This window comes from Pelobates fuscus, chromosome 4, assembly GCF_036172605.1.
Source record: "Pelobates fuscus isolate aPelFus1 chromosome 4, aPelFus1.pri, whole genome shotgun sequence".
NCBI classification, from domain to species: Eukaryota; Metazoa; Chordata; class Amphibia; order Anura; family Pelobatidae; genus Pelobates; species Pelobates fuscus.
Window position 1 is genome coordinate 388,357,050 of NC_086320.1, and position 26,789 is coordinate 388,383,838.

The 26,789-nt window shown below is 42.1% G+C and overlaps 1 protein-coding gene across 1 annotated transcript in view; it reads left to right on the top strand.

Moving 5' to 3' along the window:
• The window catches only part of KCNH2 (potassium voltage-gated channel subfamily H member 2), a 347,866-nt gene extending 328,831 nt beyond the window's left edge, over positions 1-19,035 (top strand). The window contains exons 11-15 of the mRNA XM_063452917.1: positions 46-145; positions 1,218-1,490; positions 9,255-9,426; positions 16,155-16,344; positions 18,119-19,035. Coding sequence (XP_063308987.1) covers positions 46-145; positions 1,218-1,490; positions 9,255-9,426; positions 16,155-16,344; positions 18,119-18,289 — 906 coding nt within the window. The 3' untranslated portion in view covers positions 18,290-19,035. The remainder of the gene's footprint in view (positions 1-45; positions 146-1,217; positions 1,491-9,254; positions 9,427-16,154; positions 16,345-18,118) is intronic.
• Positions 19,036-26,789: the final 7,754 nt, after the last annotated feature.

The following is a 26,789-nucleotide window of genomic DNA, read 5'->3' on the forward strand; positions in this document are numbered from 1 at the left end:
TGTCCAGTTACTCCCCTCAGTTACAGAACATATTCTGCCTTTTAGACAAACATGATTCCTGGATCTCCAAGCAGCGAAGATTCAGACAGCGGATTTAACCGGCTCAGAAGACGCAAACTTTCCTTCCGCAGGCGGACAGAAAAAGGTACGACGCCCTAGAGGCAGAACAACATGGCGATTGTCCTGATAGACAGTTAATGGACACAAATCAAATAAAGTAAAGTGGATAAAACATCGTTACCAATACAAGCTGTCATATCCATTTTTTATTTTACTTCTATAAAGAATCATTTTAAATTGTACATCATGGTCTTTAATTTGATTTCAGTTTGATATGGTTTTATACGCAGTGATATGAGCTCTGCGGTTTCCATACAGCCTCATCGCTAACGTGTATTCTTCCTGTAGGATGTACGCGGCGTTAGCTGTTTGTGTAGCGGCCAGAGGCGTTAATGGAGGATTAGTGGCTGTAATAGCACTTTGTAATATCAGCTCCGTTAGAGGCCTCTGTCGCTAAACTTCAAATGTTACACAAATCGGCTTTTACTCACTAACAGTAGCGTCAGTCATCTTAGTGTGTAGTGTCAACATTGGAAGTGAACCCTGAGGGGGTTTATAGCGCGCCCTAAATCTGACACGTTTTATTAATGTAGTCATGTTATACATCGTACGATGTGTCATAAGCCAGTGGGAATTTGGAGACATCGGATCCCATTCGTTGCTGCTAAAATCTGATTTTGGGTTATTTCCATGTGACGGGGTTCACCTGAAGTTAAACAAAGACCACCTTACTCACTATCTTTAGAGTTTTTTACCTGAACTGTGTTTGTTTAATGTGTCCCTCTGACATGCAGACACTGCCACTGGACGTTCTCTCCCTGAGTATGGGTTCCTCGTCCTGATTCCATATCTTGGCCGTGCTCCTGGTCATTAGATTAGTACTGATAGTGAGGAGACACTCTTAGCGAAGAGACCCAAGCGAGCACTTTCTCAGGTCATAGAGTCCTGGGTGGCCAGGGGTGCTTTTATGATTCCCCAACCGGCCACATTGCCCCATGGGAAGTGCTAGGTACGTATGTGTTTACACTTCTTTGTATAGCAGGGATGTAAGAAGGCTAATTTTTATGCAGATTTCTCAGTTTCTTTTGAGCACCTACCTTACACCACAGTAAACGGAGCTTAGTGTTGATCCTGTTATGTTGTTGCTCCTGCGGCAGATGCTGACCATGTTGGAGAAGTTAAGAAAGGCCAGCGACTGGGGCGCCTTGGTCGTTCTAATGCAACGCCAGAGGGAAAGGACCTAAATTGGGAGGGACAGCCCAGCAGCAACCCGTCTAGCTCTTCTTCCAGTGATGATGAGCAGTTGCCACAAATCTCAAGCACCATTGAGCTGTCACCATTACGTGCAACATGTAGCAATGGCAACCTAGAAGCAGCGAGTGTGAGAGACGCAGATCACAGCACCGGGGACGTGTGCAACCATCTGTCAGGTATGGGAGGCAGGAATCAGGGAACGCAGGGACACAATGATGGTCACATTGGGAACTCCACAGTATGTCGGCATGTTTTTATTAATACAATGAAATATTATTAAAAGGACATCAGTGGTGTAACTGAATACATGAAGGACATTTTCCATCCACACACTTTCACTCTCACCACTGCGACCTCTAGCCCCATACACACACTGCCCCCCCATACACACACACAGCCACCCAAACACACACACACAGCCACCCAAACACACATTGCCCCCCACACACACACAGCCACCCAAACACACATTGCCCCCCACACACACACACACAGCCACCCAAACACACATTGCCCCACACACACACACAGCCACCCAAACACACATTGCCCCACATACACACACACTGCCCCCCCATACACACACTGCCCCCCCATACACACACTGCCCCGCCATACACACATTGCCCCCCACACAGACACAGCCACCCAAACACACATTGCCCCACACACACACGCAGCCACCCAAACACACATTGCCCCATACACACACTGCCCCCCCATACACACATTGCCCCACACACACACACTGCCCCCCATACACACACTGCCCCCCCCCATACACACAGCCACCCAAACACACATTGCCCCACACACCCTACACACTGAACCTTTCACACAAACTGCACCCCTCACACATTGCACCACTGCTCCTATACCCTACTACAGCCCCATATCCCAGCAGACCCCAGGTAAGTTGTCAAACTGTTCTTAAACAGTTTGACTACTTACTCTGGGAGCGGGTCCCGGCACTCCTGGCACCATAACCACTACACAGAGCAGTAGTGGTTATTGTGCATGGATTATTTCTTTAAATAATCTATAAGTGCCCCTCCCGAGATCAGGCTCTGGATCTGCCACTGGTGTGTGTGGGTGTGTATATATATATCATGTATATTAATGTGTGTATTAGTTTTATATATATATATATATATATATATATATATATATATATAATTATGCCTATTATATTTACACATATATTAATGTACATTTACATATGCATAATACACAGAGAAATGTCATTACTATGTACCATATGTAATGAGCAGATATTGGCCCAGTCTTGTTGCTAGGTGCATACTCCAGCACAATAACATATTTTAAGTGAAGAGCGCACCCGCAGGGCTTCAAAATAAACAAGATACCGTCATTTTTTACAGTTGTGCCCTACATACATTCACCATTTCAGTCCCATTACCAAGCTTTCCTTAATATGTCATGGTAGTTGGACTGTGTAACGGATCACCTGGCACCCCGACTGGGTACCTCCGTTAAAGGATGCTCCTAGCGCTTCCTGAGGACTCCAAGCACTCTGGCAGACACCACAATCACCGTATCAGAGAAGCATTGAATCTTCTCAAGCATAGGAATGCTGCAGACCGTTGAATAGGAACCATACGAATAGGCTTGCACTCCTAGCAGTCAACTGGAACAGCATACAATAAATCCTCCCCCAATAATGAGACGACACTTCACTTTGAGGGTAAAAACAGGAACTCTGGACTGGCACATCCAGCCTGGCTTTTATTACAATTGTACACATACAGGCCACACCCAGGGGGAGGCATAAAATAACCAATAGTATCACGGGTGCAACCCACACATCCCCTCCCCTTAGTGTGACACATAATCCCATTATTCATACAGTTTAAAATATACTTTTTACACAATATTTACAACTTTAAAACCATACATCACATTCACATAAAAATACATATCCACAATCAATCCATTCAGGGGAACAACATATTAAAAAATGGCATGAATCAGACCAGGGGTTCAAAAGTTAGTAGAGTCGCTTTTAAAACCCCTGCCAGCATGTCTTTCCGGCTCAAACCGGTTTTACAGAGTCTTCTCTCCTGGAGAAGTAATCTAATTACCTCCCAGGGCAGAGATAGACTCCATTGAGCACATAGGGACACAAAATACAGTAAAACACTTTAAAATACATAAAGTCACCTTTTACACATAACACACAGACATTTCACATATCCCCAGATAGCTGGCATTTGAGCGCACAAAACTATTGAATAGCGGGCCGATCCTATTCACACAGTTCAATTGCCATGGAGCCGACGTCTTTAACTACACGAATGGGCTCCATGGCATAGCTATCTGGGTTAACACATAATACAATAAAATGGGTGCACAATGTGGGGGTGATTAGGGACTGATGCTCAAACACCTAAAAAGTGGTATCCCCTACACCACTTAAAAATACATAGCATACATACATAAAAAGGTGGAGCTCAATGCAGCAAATATTCTGAAAAACAAGATAATGCAGCAAAATAGTGTAACACAGTACATGTAAAATTTTGGTATAAAAATATATAATGGTGTCACTCACAAGCCTGGAGTCATACCGTCATATGACTCCGGTGGTATATGCCTCTGGACCATTCAAGGTTGTCCAAACCCCTTCTGTGTGAGGTGTTTTCCTTTAAAGTGCTGTAGTTTCCAGTGCTTTGGGTTCTTTCTTTCACTTTGTTTGCCGGTTTAAAATAATAGATACACCAGGTCCAGGGTAGTGAATCCAATAAAGTGCTTTATTACTTTAAAATCAAAGAGTATAAAATAAATAAATGAATCTGTGCCAGATAAGTACCTGGATAGACTAAATAGTCAAATGTCCAATGTCCAAAACGCGTTTCGCCTTGTTAAAAGGCTTCCTCAGTTGGTTGTTCTGTCTCTTCCTCTCTTCTCCTGTTTTTAAATCGCCCGCTTCAGGTTGTTAATTGTTTGTGTTTCCGGTCTTTCATTTCCGGTTTTTCGTTTCGTGGAACGCACGTGCGTTCCACTGTGCGTCCTCGCTTCCTGAATCATCATTCTGGTGAAACGCACCTTGTGTTGTGTTTCCGCTTCCGGTTCCGCGGTCAGTGGAACGCACTTGCGTTCCAGCGAGTGTTATCACGGTCTCCTTAGTCTTACTTTCTAGGCATTAATGCATGAGATTTACTATATATGTAAATAACACAATCTTTAGTGGTAGACCTTATTTTTATAATGTTACTATTATCCCTAATTTGTGTATCTTTCAAGAATAACTTCATTCCTGTTCATATACATTTCCACTATTGTATTTACATCCATGTATGTTATAATACTCATAAATATATTTGTAAAAAAGAAAACATTTAGAGAGACTTTATCAATAAAAGCAATATTAATATATAACCTAAAAATATATATAGATAAAATCAAATGATAATTCAAAACCCATTTCTTTAAAGATCATTAATTAAAATGTACCATGTTAATTCATAAAATGACATAATTCAAAATCATTATTTAACCCATATGGCATCATAGTGTTAAAATTGTAAATGAATTTCATCTCCTCCCTTCCAATTTTTTTAATAAAGTCGCCACCTCTCCAATCTTTCTTCACTGTTTTGATCGCCATAAAAATTAGCCCTTCAGGATTAAGGTTGTGGACTTTTTTAAAATGATTCGAGACACTGTGTGTCTCTATCCCATTTCTTATGTTCCTTATATGCTCTGCCACTCTTGTGTTTAAATTGCGGATTGTTCGGCCTACGTATAAAAGGTTACACGGGCATTTTAAAACGTATATTACCCCCTTTGAATGGCAGGTTAAATGGTCTTTTATTTGAAACTTTTGGTTTATAATGGGCTCCACATCTATTATGTGACGTTTTTTGCTTTTGGTATTTCTGCATGCCAAGCACTGCCCACATCCATAGAAACCATTGCTCATATTAAAAAAGGTTTTATTGGTTAGTGTTGTGTCCTTGTTACAACTTTTTACCAGCGTGTTTCTTAAATTCTTTGCCCCTCTATATATTATTTTAGGTTTGTCTGGTAGAATGTTTTTAAGGACAGGATCATCTTTCAAGACGTGCCAGTATCTATTTACAATTTTGTTTATCTTCCTATTGTTTCCATTAAAACTACATATAAATGGGGTGTTGTGACCGCCCCATTTTGGGTTCTTCTTTTTATCTTTATAAATTAAAGTGCTCTCTCGTGGGATCCTGAGAACGTCTTCTAAGGCTGCTTGGAGTTTTGTTTCCTCGTACCCCTTTTGTAGAAATTGTTTTTTGATTTTATTTGCTTGTATTATATAATCACGATCTTCTGTACAGTTGCGTCTAATACGCAAAAATTGGCCTTTTGGGGCGTTCATTAGCCAGGGTGCGTGGTGGCAGCTTTCCTTACCGATGTATCCATTGGCATCTACCTCTTTGAAGTGGTTTTTTGTTACGATTTTTGTTACTAAATCTAAAAAATTAATTTGGTTAGTGCTAATCTCTGCAGTTAAAACAATGTTCCATTCATTAGTGTTCAGGTGTGTGATAAATTGGTAGCAAATATTTACAGGAAGCAGAACGGATCCTCTCAGACTCACAGACATACCAAAAATTAGATAAGAACCCAATCGAAAGTATAAAAAAGAAATTTGACGATTATATTGAAAAAGGGTTAGAAAACGGAATATTAACCACTAAGGAGGCTAAGTATTTATCCACCCCACACCCCAAAACTCCAGTGTACTATCACCTCCCAAAGGTACATAAAAATAAGGATAATCCACCAGGGAGACCCATTATATCTGGGATAGATTCTATCTCAGCAAAAGTATCAGAGTATCTCGATCACTTACTACAACCCCTAGTGGTCCGAAATGCAGCTTATTTAAAAGACACCATACACATCCTACAACTAATTGAGGCAATAACGTGGCAAGAAGGCAATTTTTTAGTGACGTGCGATGTGACCTCTCTTTACAGCATTATACCACACGAAAAAGGTTTGGAAGCAGTGCAATATTTTTTAAAGAAAAATAATTTTAAAGAAGAACAAATTTTATTCATTTTAGAAGGCATCCATTTAATTTTAACCAATAATTTTTTTTGGTTCAATGAGACCTTCTATCTACAGATTAGAGGAACGGCGATGGGCACCAAGTTCGCCCCAAGCTATGCCAACTTGTTTATGGCTTATTGGGAGGAACAGTTTGTATACCAAGGACACCCATGGGGGGCGAACTTGGTGTGCTATCGCCGTTTTATAGATGATATATTTTTTATTTGGACAGGCACTAACATGGATTTGAACCAATTTATCACACACCTGAACACTAATGAATGGAACATTGTTTTAACTGCAGAGATTAGCACTAACCAAATTAATTTTTTAGATTTAGAAATTAACATAATGGACTCACGGATCGTAACAAAAAACCACTTCAAAGAGGTAGATGCCAATGGATACATCGGTAAGGAAAGCTGCCACCACGCACCCTGGCTAATGAACGCCCCAAAAGGCCAATTTTTGCGTATTAGACGCAACTGTACAGAAGATCGTGATTATATAATACAAGCAAATAAAATCAAAAAACAATTTCTACAAAAGGGGTACGAGGAAACAAAACTCCAAGCAGCCTTAGAAGACGTTCTCAGGATCCCACGAGAGAGCACTTTAATTTATAAAGATAAAAAGAAGAACCCAAAATGGGGCGGTCACAACACCCCATTTATATGTAGTTTTAATGGAAACAATAGGAAGATAAACAAAATTGTAAATAGATACTGGCACGTCTTGAAAGATGATCCTGTCCTTAAAAACATTCTACCAGACAAACCTAAAATAATATATAGAGGGGCAAAGAATTTAAGAAACACGCTGGTAAAAAGTTGTAACAAGGACACAACACTAACCAATAAAACCTTTTTTAATATGAGCAATGGTTTCTATGGATGTGGGCAGTGCTTGGCATGCAGAAATACCAAAAGCAAAAAACGTCACATAATAGATGTGGAGCCCATTATAAACCAAAAGTTTCAAATAAAAGACCATTTAACCTGCCATTCAAAGGGGGTAATATACGTTTTAAAATGCCCGTGTAACCTTTTATACGTAGGCCGAACAATCCGCAATTTAAACACAAGAGTGGCAGAGCATATAAGGAACATAAGAAATGGGATAGAGACACACAGTGTCTCGAATCATTTTAAAAAAGTCCACAACCTTAATCCTGAAGGGCTAATTTTTATGGCGATCAAAACAGTGAAGAAAGATTGGAGAGGTGGCGACTTTATTAAAAAAATTGGAAGGGAGGAGATGAAATTCATTTACAATTTTAACACTATGATGCCATATGGGTTAAATAATGATTTTGAATTATGTCATTTTATGAATTAACATGGTACATTTTAATTAATGATCTTTAAAGAAATGGGTTTTGAATTATCATTTGATTTTATCTATATATATTTTTAGGTTATATATTAATATTGCTTTTATTGATAAAGTCTCTCTAAATGTTTTCTTTTTTACAAATATATTTATGAGTATTATAACATACATGGATGTAAATACAATAGTGGAAATGTATATGAACAGGAATGAAGTTATTCTTGAAAGATACACAAATTAGGGATAATAGTAACATTATAAAAATAAGGTCTACCACTAAAGATTGTGTTATTTACATATATAGTAAATCTCATGCATTAATGCCTAGAAAGTAAGACTAAGGAGACCGTGATAACACTCGCTGGAACGCAAGTGCGTTCCACTGACCGCGGAACCGGAAGCGGAAACACAACACAAGGTGCGTTTCACCAGAATGATGATTCAGGAAGCGAGGACGCACAGTGGAACGCACGTGCGTTCCACGAAACGAAAAACCGGAAATGAAAGACCGGAAACACAAACAATTAACAACCTGAAGCGGGCGATTTAAAAACAGGAGAAGAGAGGAAGAGACAGAACAACCAACTGAGGAAGCCTTTTAACAAGGCGAAACGCGTTTTGGACATTGGACATTTGACTATTTAGTCTATCCAGGTACTTATCTGGCACAGATTCATTTATTAATGTTATACTCTTTGATTTTAAAGTAATAAAGCACTTTATTGGATTCACTACCCTGGACCTGGTGTATCTATTATTTTAAACCGGCAAACAAAGTGAAAGAAAGAACCCAAAGCACTGGAAACTACAGCACTTTAAAGGAAAACACCTCACACAGAAGGGGTTTGGACAACCTTGAATGGTCCAGAGGCATATACCACCGGAGTCATATGACGGTATGACTCCAGGCTTGTGAGTGACACCATTATATATTTTTATACCAAAATTTTACATGTACTGTAATCTGGGTTAACACATTCACATAAAGTCTGGTCCATAGTCCAAAGGCAAGAGGCGGGCAAGCAGCCCCCTCCAAGGACACGTGGCGAGGTCGGTTTCGCCACAGACTGAAAAATTGGTTATATGCAAAGGCACATCTGCTTAAAATAAATCTGCACTCTCGTTTTTTTTTAAGCCTATATGTGCTTTTTTTCACGTTGGAGTAATAATTTTAATTTTAAGTTCTCTTTTCTAACTCTGTATCTGCACACTATGCTGGCGCGACGCATTATAGGGCTGGTAAATCATTTTTTTCCAGGGCTGCTTTCAATTCCCAGTCCGGCCCTGTTTATTGGATGATTCAATTTCTAATTTGACTTCCTGGTACCTAGTGCGGAGTACAGGAGATGTGTCAGTGGTGAATACTGGCATAATACATACAAATGCCTGTAAATGCCATCTTTAGTATTGCATAAAGGCCAGAGGGACCATGGAACTGTGTTCATGGCCCCAGGAACAAGCTCTTTATTCTTTGTGTTGTCATATGGTTTCATACCCCTGAGCAATCAATAAGGTACATTGAGCTGATCTATAAATTAACTTGTTTGTTTTTTCAGGTGCTTTTTCAGGGGTCTCAAACATCTTTAGCTTCTGGGGGGACCGAGGTGGGCGGCAATACCAAGAGCTTCCACAATGTACCACACTAAGCGCTCCTGTGCCTTCGATTACCCGCCGTCAGAAATGTGAATTAGGGAGCAGACTGGACCACCTTCAGAAACAACTCAACAGGTCAGGTCTCTAATGTGGGGTACCAAATCTCCTTGGTCTTGGGGGGTGGGTATGTAGATAGGTATGAATTATACGGCAGCTTTTATTTTCTGTAGAAACAGCACGACAGGTTGAGTCTTACACATCTCCCTCGTGGGCAGTTATTTAGAAAATGTGAAGTTGGGAGCAGACTAGGCCTCCTGTATAAAGTCTTCTTCTAATAGGTGGAATCCATGTTTCCAGAAAGTAGACTAGAGCCTGAATGGGACTTTGAGAACAGACTGGGCCTTCTCTTGAAGCTTCAACACATTTACTCTTGTTGCTAAATAGGGATCAATATTATGTCGTATAAGGGGTGGGGTATGCAGGAATCATTGGGAATGCTCGGACGCCTGTAAAAACAACTCAATAGGTAACATCTCCTGCAGGTTTATCTCCAGGGCGTTTACATAAAATCTTCTGCAATGAAATGCAATGAAGGGGCCCAATGTTCTTTCTGCATGGTTGCAAATAGCTAGGACAAGGAGCTGGCTTTATATTATCAGTAGATACAATCATCATCCTAAAAAGCCATCAAACACTGCCACACTTAGTAACCCCCACAATACCTATTAACAATCTTCTCATTATTACCAGTGCTAAAATGGATAACTAATACAGTGGATGCTGTTTGAGAGAAAACGATACGAAATATGGATTTAGATTTTTTTTGACATTCTTTCTTTAGTGAGGCAATCCCGTGTACGGAGTAGGAGTTAGAACGCACAAAAATATCACAGTTACATCACAAACGAGAGCCTAAAACGTAATATAGCAGCCTCTGTTTGTTTTAATAATAAGAAAAATAATAAAATATAAGGGAATTATAGAACTAAGAATTACAAGGGTCAGGGGTTTTAGCTTTTTTGTTTTCTTCCATATGTCGTGTGGAGTTATAGGACTCAATGTCAGCTGAAATCAGGTAGTTAAAGGGATACTATGATCATCATAACAACTTTAGCTTAATGAAGCAGTTTTGGTGTATAAATCTCACTGCTCAATCCTCTGCCATTTAGGAGTTAAATCACTTTGTTTATGCAGCCATAGGCACCTCTCCCTTGCCTGTAACTTACACAGCCTTCCTAAACACTTCCTGTAAAGAGTCATCTAATGTTTACACGTCCTTTATTGCAAATTCTGTTTAATTTATGTTTTATCTTGTGCTCTGTTGATAGCCTGCTAGACCCTGCAGGAGCCTCCTGTATGTAATTGAAGTTCATTTTACAGAGCAGGAGATAAAAGCTTTTAAAGTTAACATCAGATTGAAAATGAAACCATTTTGTTTTCATGCAGGCTGTGTCAGTCACAGCCAGGGAAGGTGTGGCTAGGGCTGCATAAACAGAAACAAAAGTGATTTAACTCCTAAATGACAGGGAATTGAGCAGTGAGACTGCAAAGGCATGATTTATACACTAAAACTGCTTCATTAAAGGACCACTATAGTGCCAGGAAAACATAATCGTTTTCCTGGCACTATAGTGCCCTGAGGAACTAGTTTAAAGGGACACTCCCGTGGCGCTCCCGTGGCGCTGAAGGGGAAGGAAGGGGTTAATCCCTTACCTTTTTTTCAGCGCCGGGCTCCCTGGGCGCTGGGGACTCTCCTCCCTCTTCTGAAGTCCCTGGCTGAATGCGCATGCGCGGCAAGAGCCAAGCGCGCATTCATCCAGTCCATAGGATCCTATGGACGCTGGCGTCTTCTCACTGTGAAAATCACAGTGAGAAGCGCGGAATCGCCTCTAGCGGCATTCAATGAGAGAGCCACTAGAGGCTGGATTAACCCATTTATAAACATAGCAGTTTCTCTGAAAATGCTATGTTTACAGCAAAAAGGGTTAAACCTAGCTGGACCTGGCACCCAGACCACTTCATTAAGCTGAAGTGGTCTGGGTGCCTATAATGGTTCTTTAAGCTAACGTTGTTTTGTTGACTATGGTGTCTCTTTAAGCGCTGTGAGAATATACAGCTGGAGCTCTGTCGCCATGTGTCTGCTCCCTTCGGCGTCCAAGCCACACTCTATTATTTTAGAATATTTTTATACCATCCACATCGGTGTCTGTCTCTCTAAGTATGGACACAAATTGCAGAAATCCCACACATAAATGGTAGCTTCTAGAGAAAAAGCTTTCAAACTGTAGAACTATGTACCATTGATAGGGGTGTACCGCCTGTTTCTTTAACTAGAATCAGCCTTTTCGTTTTAACGTCACTTGTATATTCACTTGCAGGTGGCCTTACAAATGTAAAGAAAAAATAGTACAAAGCAATATCTGTAGTGGAGTGCTAGTCCTGAGAAGGACTTTTCCTCCTCTGGATCCGTGAAGACAGGAACTCAGGAACATGTGAATCGCTCTATCCCTCCCCAGTAACTACACGATCTGGGAGTACAACTGCTTTATTCCACAGAAACTAAGCCCTTTATAGACAGACCCCTAGCACAGGATCTCCATTCAAAAATACACAAGCCCCTCACAGGCGTCCCTGTGTCTGAGAGATAATTGAGTCAAAACTCATCTCTCAGTTGCAGGAATATACATGAAACATACATAAAACACTCCAAAAACATATTCATATTTTACAGGAACCCCAGAAGTCTTATAACTCCGAATCTGAGCACCCAAGTTGGCCAAATAGCACTCATCCATTTGGTAGAACGGAATCGCCACGAAATGTGTGCTATAAACCCGGACGTGTCCTATAGTGGCTGTGTAGTAGACAGCCACTAGAGGAGGAGTTACCCCGCAATGTAAATATTGCTGTTTATGAAAACTGCAATAATTACACTTGCAGGGTTAAGGTTAGTGGGAGCTGGTACCCAGACCACTCCAATCGACAGAAGTGGTCTGGGTGCCTGTAGTGTCCCTTTGAACTAGTTCCTGCCTACCCTCAACATAGAGTCTCCTCTCATTTGTGGGGGGGACAACTGTATCTGCTCAGGGAATTGCTATATAACAATACTCACCTGGGTTCTAATCACTAGCTCTTATAACAGCTGTTCTTGCTATACTCTCTGGAGTAGGAGGGGTTCACCCACTGGAAGCTGAATCCTGGCCTTGGGTCCAGGGTGGGTGGAGGACAGGAAGACTGGGGCTACAGTGCTTATGGTGTCTGTGGAGTGCTTGGAGTCCTCGGTGAGCACTAGGAGCACATACAGGCACATGCAGACAAACAGACACACATATAGACACACATGCAGATACACATACACACTTAATGACAAACATTCAGATACACAGAATGACACACATACATATACAAACAGTGACACACATACAGATACATAGTTGCTCACACTGACACCCATGCTGATACACGTGCAGAAAAACAGATACACAAACAAACGCACAGATACACATACAAACACACAGATACACATACAGACACACAGATATACAGAAATACAATGGGCCTGGTGCTGACAAATATGATGGGCCTATTTACAGAATCTTATCGACCAAAAACACTAAAACACTCCCAAGCATTATGTATCTTATGGAGCTATGAGAAAACACATACCCTATTCTAATCTCTCTCTAATTTATGCTTTCATCTTTCAAGTAAATCCATACCCCCTAACAGCAGTGTCCAGTGAAGCAGGAAGTCTATGGACAGGGTAAAAGGCTGTGGCACTGATTCGAATCACATAACCAGAACCGCCGAAAGGCATGTTCTTCCCAAAGAATTTGAAGGCCATCCTGGCGTGAACTAAGGGTGTACTGTGCAGACAGTCCCCTGAGGTTGGCATAAATGCGTCTAATGATGCGCTCACTCCATGCTTTCTAAGGACTGTCCCCCAGCACTCGCAGGTCCACTCCTCTCCTAACCTTCTTACTAGCAGGCAGAAGCTCCTGGTATATAGTCTGGGATAGATAAAAGGTGTATGTAGTGAGTGTAGAAGAAAGGGGACATCGAGAGACCAAAGTCAGCATTATCTAAACTAATTTCATTGGCAGCCAGTCCACACAAGTTTTGTACCCATACATCCCTCTTACGCTTCCATACTTAAGCAAGAGCATGTGAAGAGTAGTGTGTATCAATGGGTCTGGAGCTGCAGCTCCATCAGCCCCTAAGTTAATCTGGCCATGCACACACATACAGACATTCAGACACACACATAAAAACTGTAAAAACATTTTTGTCACCCTCCTGTTTGCTACTTTTTCGGTGCAGGAAGGTGACTTCCATGGGGTCCAGTGGCTGCCTCAAGCTCATGGGAGTCAGAGCACCCACTCTGACTCCCTCCTCTTCTTCTCCTATGCTCTCCTTCCGCGCGTCTCTGTTATCTGGGAGGAAGTGACGGGCCTGGTCGCACTCTTAAAGCTCTCCAGTGCTGACCAGGCCCCAGGAAATACATTGCCATTGGGCGGGGCGGCCGGGCCCGATCACAGCTGCCACCCCGGTAGTTCTGCCACTGTACACATATGCAGCCCTATATTTGCATACCCTGCTCTGCTGGTTTTTTTTTTTTTTTTTTTAACTAGCGTATTGCCTCTTGTTTATTTACTTTTTCTGGCTATTCTCATTCAATCAGCACCTATCACTCTCAGACACATCTGCTATTTATGACACCCCAATCACCCCCCATCCCCTTATGAAACTCTATCAGATTGATCAGTATGGCTTCAGACCTGAGGAAGAGAGGAAAACTCTTCAAAGCTTGTCTTTGAAATATGATGTTAGTCCAATAAAACATGTATCATTGTATACTGCAATACCCCGGGATTTTGGCATCTTGTGTGTGTATATATATATGTATCAAAATACCCTAACTATAAAATTATTTATATATACAAACCATTAAATTATTTCCCCCCTTTATTTCTGTGTTTGGGGGACTGTCTGACAACCCAGGCACTCCCCCCTGCAGGCAGTAATGTTCACTCCGGTCACAATGTCATCTCGATCATATGGGCCGGATTGGCTGCAGGGGTGGGGCGGCAGACAGTTACGACGTACTATTCTGCCGTTATGGCGTTGAAGCCCACATAGGGTGCTTTAACTGACCCTGGGTAACCCGCTGGCTACCCCCGATAGTAATGAAGTAAGAGACCCATTTCCGTCCCAGTAACCGGACAACACACAGTTCCAGGGGTACAACAACACATGCGGATTATACTTTCCCCACGCAAGGGGTGGATCATACACAACGACAATGTCCCCTCCCAGGGGTTGTGTAAGGAACCGGAACCCCAGTCCCTTTGTCCCCTGTTACTGCCACTCAGTGTCCCCTCCCGGGAGTCTCCTGGCAGAAACGGAACTCCAGTCCCCTTTGTCCCCTTTTCCCGCCACTTAGTGTCACCTCCCAGGGCCCTCCCAGGTGTCTTCTTCCCCCTCCCAGGTGTCTTCTTCCCAGAAGTCTCTGTATCTGGGGGGTCGTAGTGGCTGCCACCCAGGGCAGGCACACGCCAATGCTTCCCGTGCAGTTTGTGGTTTTGACACCTCGTTATGAGGTGTGAACGTTCTGTATCAACTTTCTAAATGGGGTTTCGTGGTGGTCCCTGTTATATATAGTAAAACACTCCCATTCATTCCCACAAAACCCTTCCCTCTGCCTGTGATATAATGGGTTAATGTAATTATCACAGGCAGGAAAATACACAGTTTTACACAATATTCATAACTTTAAAAGTATACATCACATTCACATAAAATACATTTTCAGAATCAGCATACACAGTATACAAACATATGTCAAAATCATACAAATTGGTCCAGTGGTTCAAAAGTTAGATGGAAGTCCTTTTTGACCGACTGCGAGCATGGCTTTCCAGCCCAAACCAGTTCCACAGAGTTAGGCTGTGCAGCCGGTCTATCTTCTCCTCTATCCTGGAGATAATTGGCTTAACTGGGTGTGGTAAGCCAATTATTTTATTATAGGTACAGAAAATATCTCCATTCACAACAGCAGCAAAAAATACACAAACATACATCATTTCCATTACACTGAACAGAACCTCCACATTCAACCTATCCCCAGATGGCTTGGATCTGAGCGCTCAATATATCCGAACAGCGCTCAGATCCCACGAACAGAATAAAATCGCCATGGGGTTAAAGTTTAGCATGGGCTGATGAGAGGTTGAGGAGAGACAAAGCAGCCAGTTTCATTTATAGGGCCAGAACAGTCTTTTAAACACGAATAAGTCCAAATAGTGTTTTTAAATGGCAATACTTCCCAGGGGCCATAGTCATGAGGCAGGAGGCTGGCAATCAGGCTTCTCCATAAGCCAGGGGAACAGGGCAATTTGTCACATAAAGAACTAGTTACAAAAGGCAGTTTGTAACAATTACCATATAGATTTATTTAAAGATCTGTAGGATCGATGAACACATCGATTTCAGAATTTTATGTTAGTCATTTTAACTCAAAGCGTACATGGTGACGTTTGATTATTTTTATAATAAGCTTTCAGGTTCGATTTTAAGCTTCTCAGGATTCCCATTGGAACTCTCTGTAACCGATATATAACAGCACTAACCCTTATAGAGAATGAATATTGTTTACATGGAACCACCTCAGATATTATAACAATATTAATGTTTGAATCGAATCTACTGTTCAGTAGAATCGGTGAATGCTGCATTCAATATATGATAATTATTTAGATTTTAGTCGTAATATTTATTCATTTTAGCGCTGGTCATAGGTGAGAAGATAAGATATTTCTCCATCTGGTTTTCCTGGGTTAAAATGAAACCTTCTCCCCTCACAGGTTAGAAAGCCGGATGGTGACGGACATTAACACCATTATGCAGCTACTCCAGAAGCAGGCGGTCCTGGTCCCCCCGGCTTACAGCACAGTGTCTTCTCCTCCTCAGATGTCAGGCTTCTCCCCAAATGGAGAAACAGCTCTACCACCTGGGCTTTCTCTGCACTCTCCAACTCTGGTATCCAGTTCTCAGGTACCGCTGGTTCCATCCAATCTGTAACTCACTGGCAATGTCCCTCATTCCGTAAACAAGTTCCTAAAGTCCCTCTCTGACTGAGACCAATACATGGATTTATTCATTGTAAACCTGTATCTATGTCACCATCCTGACCCAAATCTCACCGGTGACCTATTCGTAATGTCCCTCATTATAAACCTGTCTCTACAGCTGTCACCATCCAGGTCTAAATCTCACCAGTGATCGATTCGTAATGTCCCTCATTGTAAACCTGTATCTATGTCACCATCCTGACCCAAATCTCACCGGTGACCTATTCGTAATGTCCCTCATTGTAAACCTGTCCTACAGCTGTCACCATCCTGGCCCAAATCTCACCTGTCACTGATTCGTAATGTCACTCATTGTAAACCTGTACCTATAGATGCCACCATCCTGGTCTAAATCTCACTGATTACAGATGCATAATGTACCTCATTGTAAACCTGTCCTAAAGCTGTCACATTCCTGGTCTAAAGCTCACCGTTGACCGATCCGTGATATATCTCATTGCAAACTTGTCTCTACACATGTCAGCAACCTGATCTAAATCTCAGCGATGACCGATTCGTTATGTCCCTCATTTTAAACCTGTCTCTACAGCTGTCACCATCCAGGTCTAAATCTCACCAGTGATCGATTCGTAATGTCCCTCATTGTAAACCTGTCTCTACAGCTGTCACCATCCAGGTCTAAATCTCACCAGTGATCGATTCGTAATGTCCCTCATTGTAAACCTGTCCTACAGCTGTCACCATCCTGGCCCAAATCTCACCTGTCACTGATTCGTAATGTCACTCATTGTAAACCTGTACCTATAGATGCCACCATCCTGGTCTAAATCTCACTGATTACAGATGCATAATGTACCTCATTGTAAACCTGTCCTAAAGCTGTCACATTCCTGGTCTAAAGCTCACCGTTGACCGATCCGTGATATATCTCATTGCAAACTTGTCTCTACACATGTCAGCAACCTGATCTAAATCTCAGCGATGACCGATTCGTTATGTCCCTCATTTTAAACCTGTCTCTACAGCTGTCACCATCCTGGTCAAATCTCACCGGTGACCGATTCCTTATGTCCCTCATTTTAAACCTGTCCTAAAGCTGTCACCATCCTGATCAATTCTCACCAGTGACTGATTTGTAATGTATCTCATTGTAAACCTGACCCTTCAGCTGTCACCATCCTGGCCCAAATCTCACCAGTGACCAATTGGTGATGTCTCTCATTGCAAACCTGTCCTATAGCTGTCACCATCCTGGCCCAAATCTCACCGGTGACCAATTCGTAATGTCCCTCATTGTAAATTTGTTCTACAGCTGTCACCATCCTGGCCCAAATTTCACCGGTGACCAATTTGTAATGTATCTCATTGTAAACCTGTCTCTACAGCTGTCACCATCCTGGTCCAAATTATTATCCTGACCAGCTATCTGAAGCCAATTCCTATATTTGCATGCTGCATTCTCTGTCACACAGATCAAAGGGGAAAATAGAAATGATTATTGACGGTTTCTTTAAACTCAAAAAAATCTTATTTTAGTAACTTTACAACTGGAAGAAGGTTCCTGAATGTCAGTAGTTACAGAAATAAAAACCTTTGTACCCCAAGTACTTCCTTTACAGTAGTTATTAATAAGATTTTTAAAATAATAAAACATTTTAGCTAGAGAGGATCCCAGAGAATATGACTTCTACTGTTGCTGAGACATTGTGATCACATGTTCATTTTAACGTTGGCAGGTTTATGAATACCAGGATTTGGAAGGGCCACGGCTCAAGACGTGTTATACGCCACAGACTCTGAACTCTGAGCTCAAGGATAGCCCTAGACGTCTCTCTCTCCCTGGACACTTGGATGACCCTCTGGACTTGAGGACCCCACAGAGACATTCATCTGACCCGGGCAGTTAGGGATGGTAATGCCACTGTTAGACTCTGGGCACAAGCCACATTCTGGCACCACAATGGGTGTATGAAGTCAGCCTGGCACCTTGAAAACTTAGAAATGGGTGTCATGATTGGGTGCCGAAAAGCTAAAGCTTTAATCGCCTGTGTGGATGGAAGAAAAAGCAAAATAAGGAAATTGCTATGAATGATTTATCAATCCCAGCCAAGGAAGGACTCTCTGCTTGCTATTTGTGGCATGCATGCCTCCTTGCGGTGCCCGTTCTTTGTAGCTATCATTTACTATTTACGGTGAATGCTATTTCTGCCATCAAGGAAAGCGTGCTGGCACAGAATACACCCAAATAGTGGGAGCACGGTATTGATCAATTGGTTTGGCTACTTGAATAATAGAGACATGTGTTTGTGCAGCCTATATGAAATGCAATGCCGGGTTTGGGTTTTTTAAAGTTTTCAGGAGATCACTTTCTAGATTTCAAACATGTAGCTGAATTATATCACCGTGATCAGATTATCTCCAGACCTTCTCTTGTAGTTTGTAGTGAAGACGGAGATAAAATCAGTGGAAAACGTATCACAAGTCGTCCCAACAGTGTGTGTAACAGTTGGCATCATTGTCACAGGATCCAGAGTGCCCAGGCCAACGTCTCCCAGCAAGCAGCTGGCATGTTTAGGGGTTAGCCCGAGAAGGGGTGCAAACTGAGGTGGGGATTATGGACAGGAGGGATGCATAGAACGGGGGTGTATACTGTCCGGGGTGCAGAGAGAGGGGGGTGTATACAGGGGGAGGGATATATAGAGAGGGGGTGTATACAGGTGGAGGGATATATAGAGAGGGAGTGTATACAGGGGGAGAGGTATGTAGAGAGGAGATGTATACCGAGGAGGAGTATATAGAGAGGGGGTGTATACAGGGGGAGGGGTATGTAGAGAGGGGGGGTGTATACAGGGGGAGGGATATATAGAGAGAGGGTGTATACAGGGGGAGGGGTATGTAGAGAGGAGATGTATACCGAGAAGGAATATATAGAGAGGGGGAGTATATAGAGAGGGAGTGTATACCAAGGAGGAGTATATAGAGAGGGGGTGTATACCGAGGAGGAGTATATAGAGAGGGGGTGTATACAGAGGGAGGGGTATGTAGAGAGGAGATGTATACCGAGGAGGAGTATATAGAGAGGGGGTGTATACAGGGGGAGGGGTATGTAGAGAGGAGATCTATACCGAGAAGGAGTATATAGAGAGGGGGTGTATACAGGGGGAGGGATACATAGAGAGGGGGTGTATACCGAGGAGGAGTATATAGAGAGGGGGTGTATACCGAGGAGGAGTATATAGAGAGGGGGTGTATACCGGGGGAGGGATATATAGAGAGGAGATGTATACCGAGGAGGAGTATATAGAGAGGGGGTGTATACAGGGGGAGGGGTATGTAGAGAGGAGATGTATACCGAGGAGGAGTATATAGAGAGGGGGTGTATACAGGGGGAGGGGTATGCAGAGAGGAGATGTATACTGAGGAGGAGTATATAGAGAGGGGGTGTATACAGGGGGAGGGGTATGTAGAGAGGAGATGTATACCGAGGAGTATATAGAGAGGGCGTGTATACAGGGGGAGGGATATATAGAGAGGGGGTGTATACCGAGGAGGAGTATATAGAGAGGGGGTGTATACCGAGGAGGAGTATATAGAGAGGGGGTGTATACAGAATAGGGTTATATAGAGAAAGGGGGTATAGAGAGTGGTGTATACAGAGGGGGCGTATACATAGCTATGGATATAGAGGGGGGTGTATATAGAGGAGGGGTGTATACAGAGGAGGGGTGTATACAGAAGAGGGGTATGTAGAGGAGGGGTGTATACAGAAGAGGGGTATATAGAGGAGGGGTGTATACAGAAGAGGGGTATATAGAGGAGGGGTGTATACAGAAGAGGGGTATGTAGAGGAGAGGTGTATACAGAAGAGGGGTATATAGAGGAGGGGTGTATACAGAAGAGGGGTATATAGAGGAGGGGTGAAGAGTGAGTGGTAACAAGATCTTTTATTTATTAGATGCAGATAGATATACTGACAAACCACACGGCAGCTAGAATTTCAACATCGCTATTGTCCATATCCCAAAAATGTCCCCAAACCTGCGCAGTGATGGTCACCTGCAGACAGTAAGACAATATTCCTGCCCTGTCTCTTTCCCAGGCTGCTGTACGTATTATTACCAAGAACATCTCAATGTGCAGTCAATATAAATGGCTTGCTTGAAATTATAAATTGTCACGTCAAACAGGCAAAACCACCCACTAAATAATCCTAACATCTCAACAAATTATTTTAAGTGGAACTCTTGAGTTTAGGAATTGTCACTTTGCTGATTTCTCGGGAATTTAAATAAATCTTTAGACTGTGGGTTTTAGAATCTGCCAGCAGGCGGACGGTAATAATAGAATGATTTATTCCATGTAATACAGAGGGTTTGCATCTCCCGTATCATTAGAGATTGCTTTGATTTGGTCACAACTAATTTTATTAACTTGTGCTCTTCCCCCATCCTGCCAAGCGAGGGCTGAGGATGGCGAGTCCTGGCTCCTTGCTGTTTGGACCCTCTATCTAACCCATAATAATAATGTATTATTACGTTGTGCCTGGTGACAGATGTTAGTCATTCTGTTTGGCACCTGAAGGGGTACTGACATAAATATTTGCCTTTGGAATTAAAGCTTTACATGATGTTAATCAATCACTTTGCATAAAAAGGTTGAATTAGAGATTGTTTTTCAGGGGTAGAATTCTGCGTTTTACTTACATATGGCCACTTGGCTGTAAACTTGGGGTTTTGCGTATAATTCCAAAAATATTTTATTTCTCACAGTTGGGACACTGGATAGAACTTAGTTTGCTGCTCTGCCAACATAGTGAGGGTCTAATTCTGGCTAAAATCACCCTAAATGCATTCCTGAAATCACTTGGTTATTTGCAGATCTTGGGTGAAATGGCCATTTCACCTGTTTTATAGGCTTTTATCTGTAACTCTCCATTGAAATCCTCATCTGCTATAAATCCTGGAACAGTTACTGACCATGTTCAGACACAGTAATGTTGTATTGTTTGCCGTTGCCTGAATCTCAGTCTGATTGTGGAAAGGCTTGAAAACAACAATTTTTTTAATAGTATGGACTCCCTTACTTTCTCTGGACCTCTTGATGTCTTGTCTTTTTTTTCAGCTGATATTTACTGTGATATTGGGGGGATTCGTCCTTTAAGTTAAATTGTCACCCCATGCTTTGTGACAATTTTATACCTTTCATTACCTATCTCCCCTTATACCATGTTAGATTGTCTCCTGTTTGCCCAATTTTATAGACAATCCCCCCAGCTAGACAGTTTCATTGTGAGAATATCTCCTTTATGAGAGTATGGATGGCAATGGATGATGGGATACTCCCGATGGTAACATCTATGGATGGCAATGGGATACTCCCGATGGGAACATCTATGGATGGCAATGGGATACTCCCGATGGGAATATTTTTGGATGGCATTGGATGATGGGATACTCCTGATGGGAATATCTGTGGATGGAGTGGATGATGGGATACTCCTGATGGGAATATCTATGAATGGAGTGGATGGTGGGATACTCCCGATAGGTATATCTATGGACTGAGTAGATGATAGAATACTCCCGATGGGTATATCTATGGACGGAGTAGATGATGGGATACTCCTGATGGAAATATCTATGAATGGAGTGGATGATGGGATACTCTCGATAGGAATATCTATGGACGGAGTGGATGATGGGATACTCCTGATGGGAATATTTTTGGATGGCATTGGATGATGGGATACTCCCAATGGGAATATCTGTGGATGGAGTGGATGATTGGATACTCCTGATGGGAATATCTGTGGATGGAGTGGATGATTGGATACTCCTGATAGGTATATCTATGGACTGAGTAGATGATAGAATACTCCCGATGGGTATATCTATGGACGGAGTAGATGATGGGATACTCCCGATGTGAATATCTATGAATGGAGTGGATGATGGGATACTCCCGATGGGAATATCTATGAATGGAGTGGATGATGGGATACTCCCGATGGGAATATCTATGGATGGAGTGGATGATGGGATACTCCAGATAGAAATATCTATGGATGGCAGTGGATGATGGGATACCCCCGATGGGAATATCTATGGATGGCAGGGGATGATGAGATACTCCCGATGGGAATATCTATGAATGGAGTAGATGATGGGATACTCGCGATGGGAATATCTATGGATGGCAGTGGGTGATGGTCTACTCCCGATGGGAATATCTATGAATGGAGTGGATGATGGGAATATCTATGGATGGCAGTGGATTATGGGATACTCCCGATGGGAATATCTGTGGATGGAATGGATGACGGGATACTCCCGATAGGAATATCTATGAATGGAGTGGATGATGCGATACTCCAGATGGGAATATCTATGAATGGAGTGGATGATGCGATACTCCCGATGGGAATATCTATGAATGGAGTGGATGATGGGATACTCCCGATGGGAATATCTGTGGATGGCAGTGGAATATGGGATACTCCCGATGGGAAGATCTGTGGATGGCAGTGGATGATGGGATACTCCCGATGGGAATATCTATGAATGGAGTGGATGATGGGATACTCCCGATGGGAATATCTGTGGATGGCAGTGGATGATGGGATATTCCCGATGGGAATATCTATGAGTGGAGTGGATGATGGGAATATCTATGGATGGCAGTGGATGATGGGATACTCCCGATGGGAATATCTGTGGATGACGGGATACTCCCGATGGGAATATCTATGAATGGAGTGGATGATGGGATACTCCCGATGGGAATATCTATGAATGGAGTGGATGATGGGATACTCCCGATTGGAATATCTATGAATGGTGGATTATGGGATACTCCCGATGGGAATATCTATGAATGGAGTGGATGATGGGATACTCCCGATGGGAATATCTATGGACAGAGTGGATGATGGGATACTCCCGATTAAAATATCTAGGGATGGCAGTGGATGATGGGATACCCCCGATGGGAATAGCTATGGATGGCAGTGGATGATGAGATACTCCCGATGGGAGTATCTCCCGATGGAAATGAAGTAGATGATGGGATACTCCCGATGGGAATATCTATGGACGAAGTGGATGATGGGATACTCCCGATAGAAATATCTATGGATGGAGTAGATGATGGGATACTCCCGATGGGAATTTCTATGAATGGAGTAGATGATGGGATACTCCAGATGGGAATATCTATTGATGGCAATGGATGATGGGATACTCTCAATGGGAATATCTATGGATGGCAGTGGATGATGGGATACTCTCAATGGGAATATCTATTGATGGCAGTGGATGATGGGATACTCTCAATGGGAATATCTATGGATGGCAGTGGATGATGGAATACTCCCGATGGGAGTATCTATGAAGGGAGTGGATGATGGGATACTCCTGAGGGAAATGGCGGCTATGAAAACCTGTTAAACTAAGCAAATTATACCAGTTGGGTAGGAGGTTTGTGCTGAGATGAGTCAAACAGAAATGAGGATGTTGATTAAATTCTAGAACTGTGATTCTTACCTGTGGTTTGGGACCTAAGAGGCGTTTCAGAATTTATCTTGTTATATAACAGTCAGATTACTGGGTAATTCTATAAGTAAAGAATGGATTGCCAACTCATGAATGTCTAAAGCAGGGCTGTCCAACCTGCAGCCCCCCAGATGTTGCTGAACTACAACTCCCATGATTATTTCAATGAAACAGCCAAGGAATCATGGGAGTTGTAGTTCAGAAACATCTGGGGGGCCGCAGGATGGACAGCCCTGGTCTAAAGAGTTTAATTATCACTGTGCTAGAATAAACATCCCCACTCTGGGTAAATTGCCCTTTAAGGTTGGTAGGTTTGGGTTGGCTTTTATTTTAATTTAATAAACCTATTTGACATCTGCCAAGCATGTAAAGAGCACACAGCCCATTGAACCATTAGGTCTATACTAACACATTTTTCAGGTTTATTTTTTAAATTTCCTATCGGTCATTCCTTTCACATTAGTTGGTGCCATGTAGCAGAGCCATTCAAAGGAATATGTATTGCTGGTTTACTCTGATATGTGAGACAGAGTGCCCGTGATCAAGGTATTCATTTAGCATGCACATCTGGTGGACGATGGGTGTCGAGATTTCGAATGTCTGATACAGTTAGTGAAAATCTAAAGGAAGCAACATCTCTTTTATAAGTGGATGATTATCCAGGTTGCCCCTATAAATAATAAATCATATCACTAAAGGGACAGTAATGGGCCGTGGTATATTTAACATTAGACACATGTTTGGAACAGACGTGCTCTCAAAAGATGGACCAAATGTTTGTGCAGGCAGCTGATATTCCAGGTACAGGCAAAGATCGAGACATGGAATACATCAGGAGTCATCAAACAATCCGGGTCATCGGACTAAAGAAGTACCTAGGTTAATAGACTAGAGGTAGGTAGCCTAACTGTAGAACACATTGGTTGGTTGGTTGTTGATGTGGCAAGGCAGGTGATAATCAGGTTTCTCTTGGTTAAGAGTAGGTACTGAGTATATTTACAGACATTGTATCGGAGTGCAGGAATATCACATGGATTTCAATTTCTAGAGTTTAATGTCCATTATTAAAAAAAAAATTTAATTGTGTGGTGTTTAGTGAAGTCAGGGAGCCAAGCGAGGAGATATATCGGAGCTTATTTGTAGAGATTAAAAAACACCTAACATATCAGGTATTTATAACATCCTAGAGAACAGCCAACCTCCGAGGTATCTCCCTGTGGACTGTTTGCAGTGGATCCCTGGGTTCTATCCCACACATCCAGCATTGGTTGAGTCTGTGAGCTTGGCTTCTGTCACTCATCCATTTCTATCTCGGTCTTTCTGAGATGCCATGACCCAGGATCTCTGTCTCTTTTCATGCTTTGCTTTATACTTACTCTGGCATGATGGGGTGTGCCAGCCATTACCATTTACCCCAATGAACTGATGTAAACTGAACATAACGGCAATAAGGTACTGTAATTCTGGACAAATAATCCCCTTTTCCTGTATAAGTAACTGTCTGCTTTAATCTGTTCTAAACCATTTAATGAGCTGTATTACTGACTGAGACTGCGGAATAGAATGTGCGACTGACGTATACCTGATTGCATATATTCTGGATTGTATATCGCTGGGGACGCAGGTTGATATGCTGTGTTTGCACCTATCTTCCATGTAAAGAATAATACATTCGCTGCTAACACTGAGAGATCGGAGAGGGGATTCGTGGGGTTCTACAGACCAAACACGGAATCTCTTGTGGTCCTAAGATGCCTTTTCTAAACCCAGTGACTGTTACTAAACAACGGGAAGGAAAGCCGGGAGTGGAGGTGGGGGTGCAGGCTTCCATATATTTGCATGTGTCACAAACTAATCACAAGATTCGATTTAGACTTTCCAGATAGACCTGTGAAAGGTTAAGATGACCAGCTCTTGTCTTCCTGCTATTAACATTTAGTAAACGGTTCGAGATCCACCAAGTGTTTTGTAATGACTCCATTGAATTAGAATTAATACTTTTTACCTCATTAATTATATAATTGTCCCTTATTTAGAAAAAGCACACTTTTTGCATGATGAAAACAAGATTGAATATCTGGAGATAAGCAATGAATCTCCATCGATACCCTTCCCCCATCTTTAGCGTAATTATCTCGCTAGCATAGAGGTTGTTAGGCTTAGCGTGGCGCTAAATGCTGCTCACCCATTCACTGTCAATGGACAGACTATCCATCAACAAAGTGGAGATCTCTCTTATTAAGCCATTAGAAGACAGTTTTTCCTAAAATGACGGTCTTCTCTAACACTGGGTCCAAGTGAGGAGGCATAACATGTAAATATTGCTCTCCTACTGCCTCTCATTAGTCGCGGGTTATTTTTTTTTGGTGTAGGGACGTTCGACATTCAATACTATGCACAGATCTTCCTCAGCATGTGTCTGAATGCAGAATGTAGAGGTTTTGTAGAAATATTATTTAAAAAAAATAAAAAAACGTATTTAAATGAATGATAATGCGAATAATAAACCAAATATTACAATATATGCTACTTTGTGTCCACTTTGTTGAAACTTTGCAAAATTTGGATGCTTTCTATATTCACTGCAAATGACGACATATTTTATTGGAGAAGGTGAATGAAACAAATTGAACTTATGTGATATATGATCAATGTATGTCATGTTTGACCAATATATGTGATGAATGATCAATGTAGGTGATGTATGACCAACATATGTGATGTATGACCAACGTATGTCATGTCTGACCAACTTATGTCATGTATGATCAACATATGTGATATATGATCAATGTATGTCATGTAGGACCAATATATGTGATGAATGATCAATGTAGGTGATGTATGACCAACATAT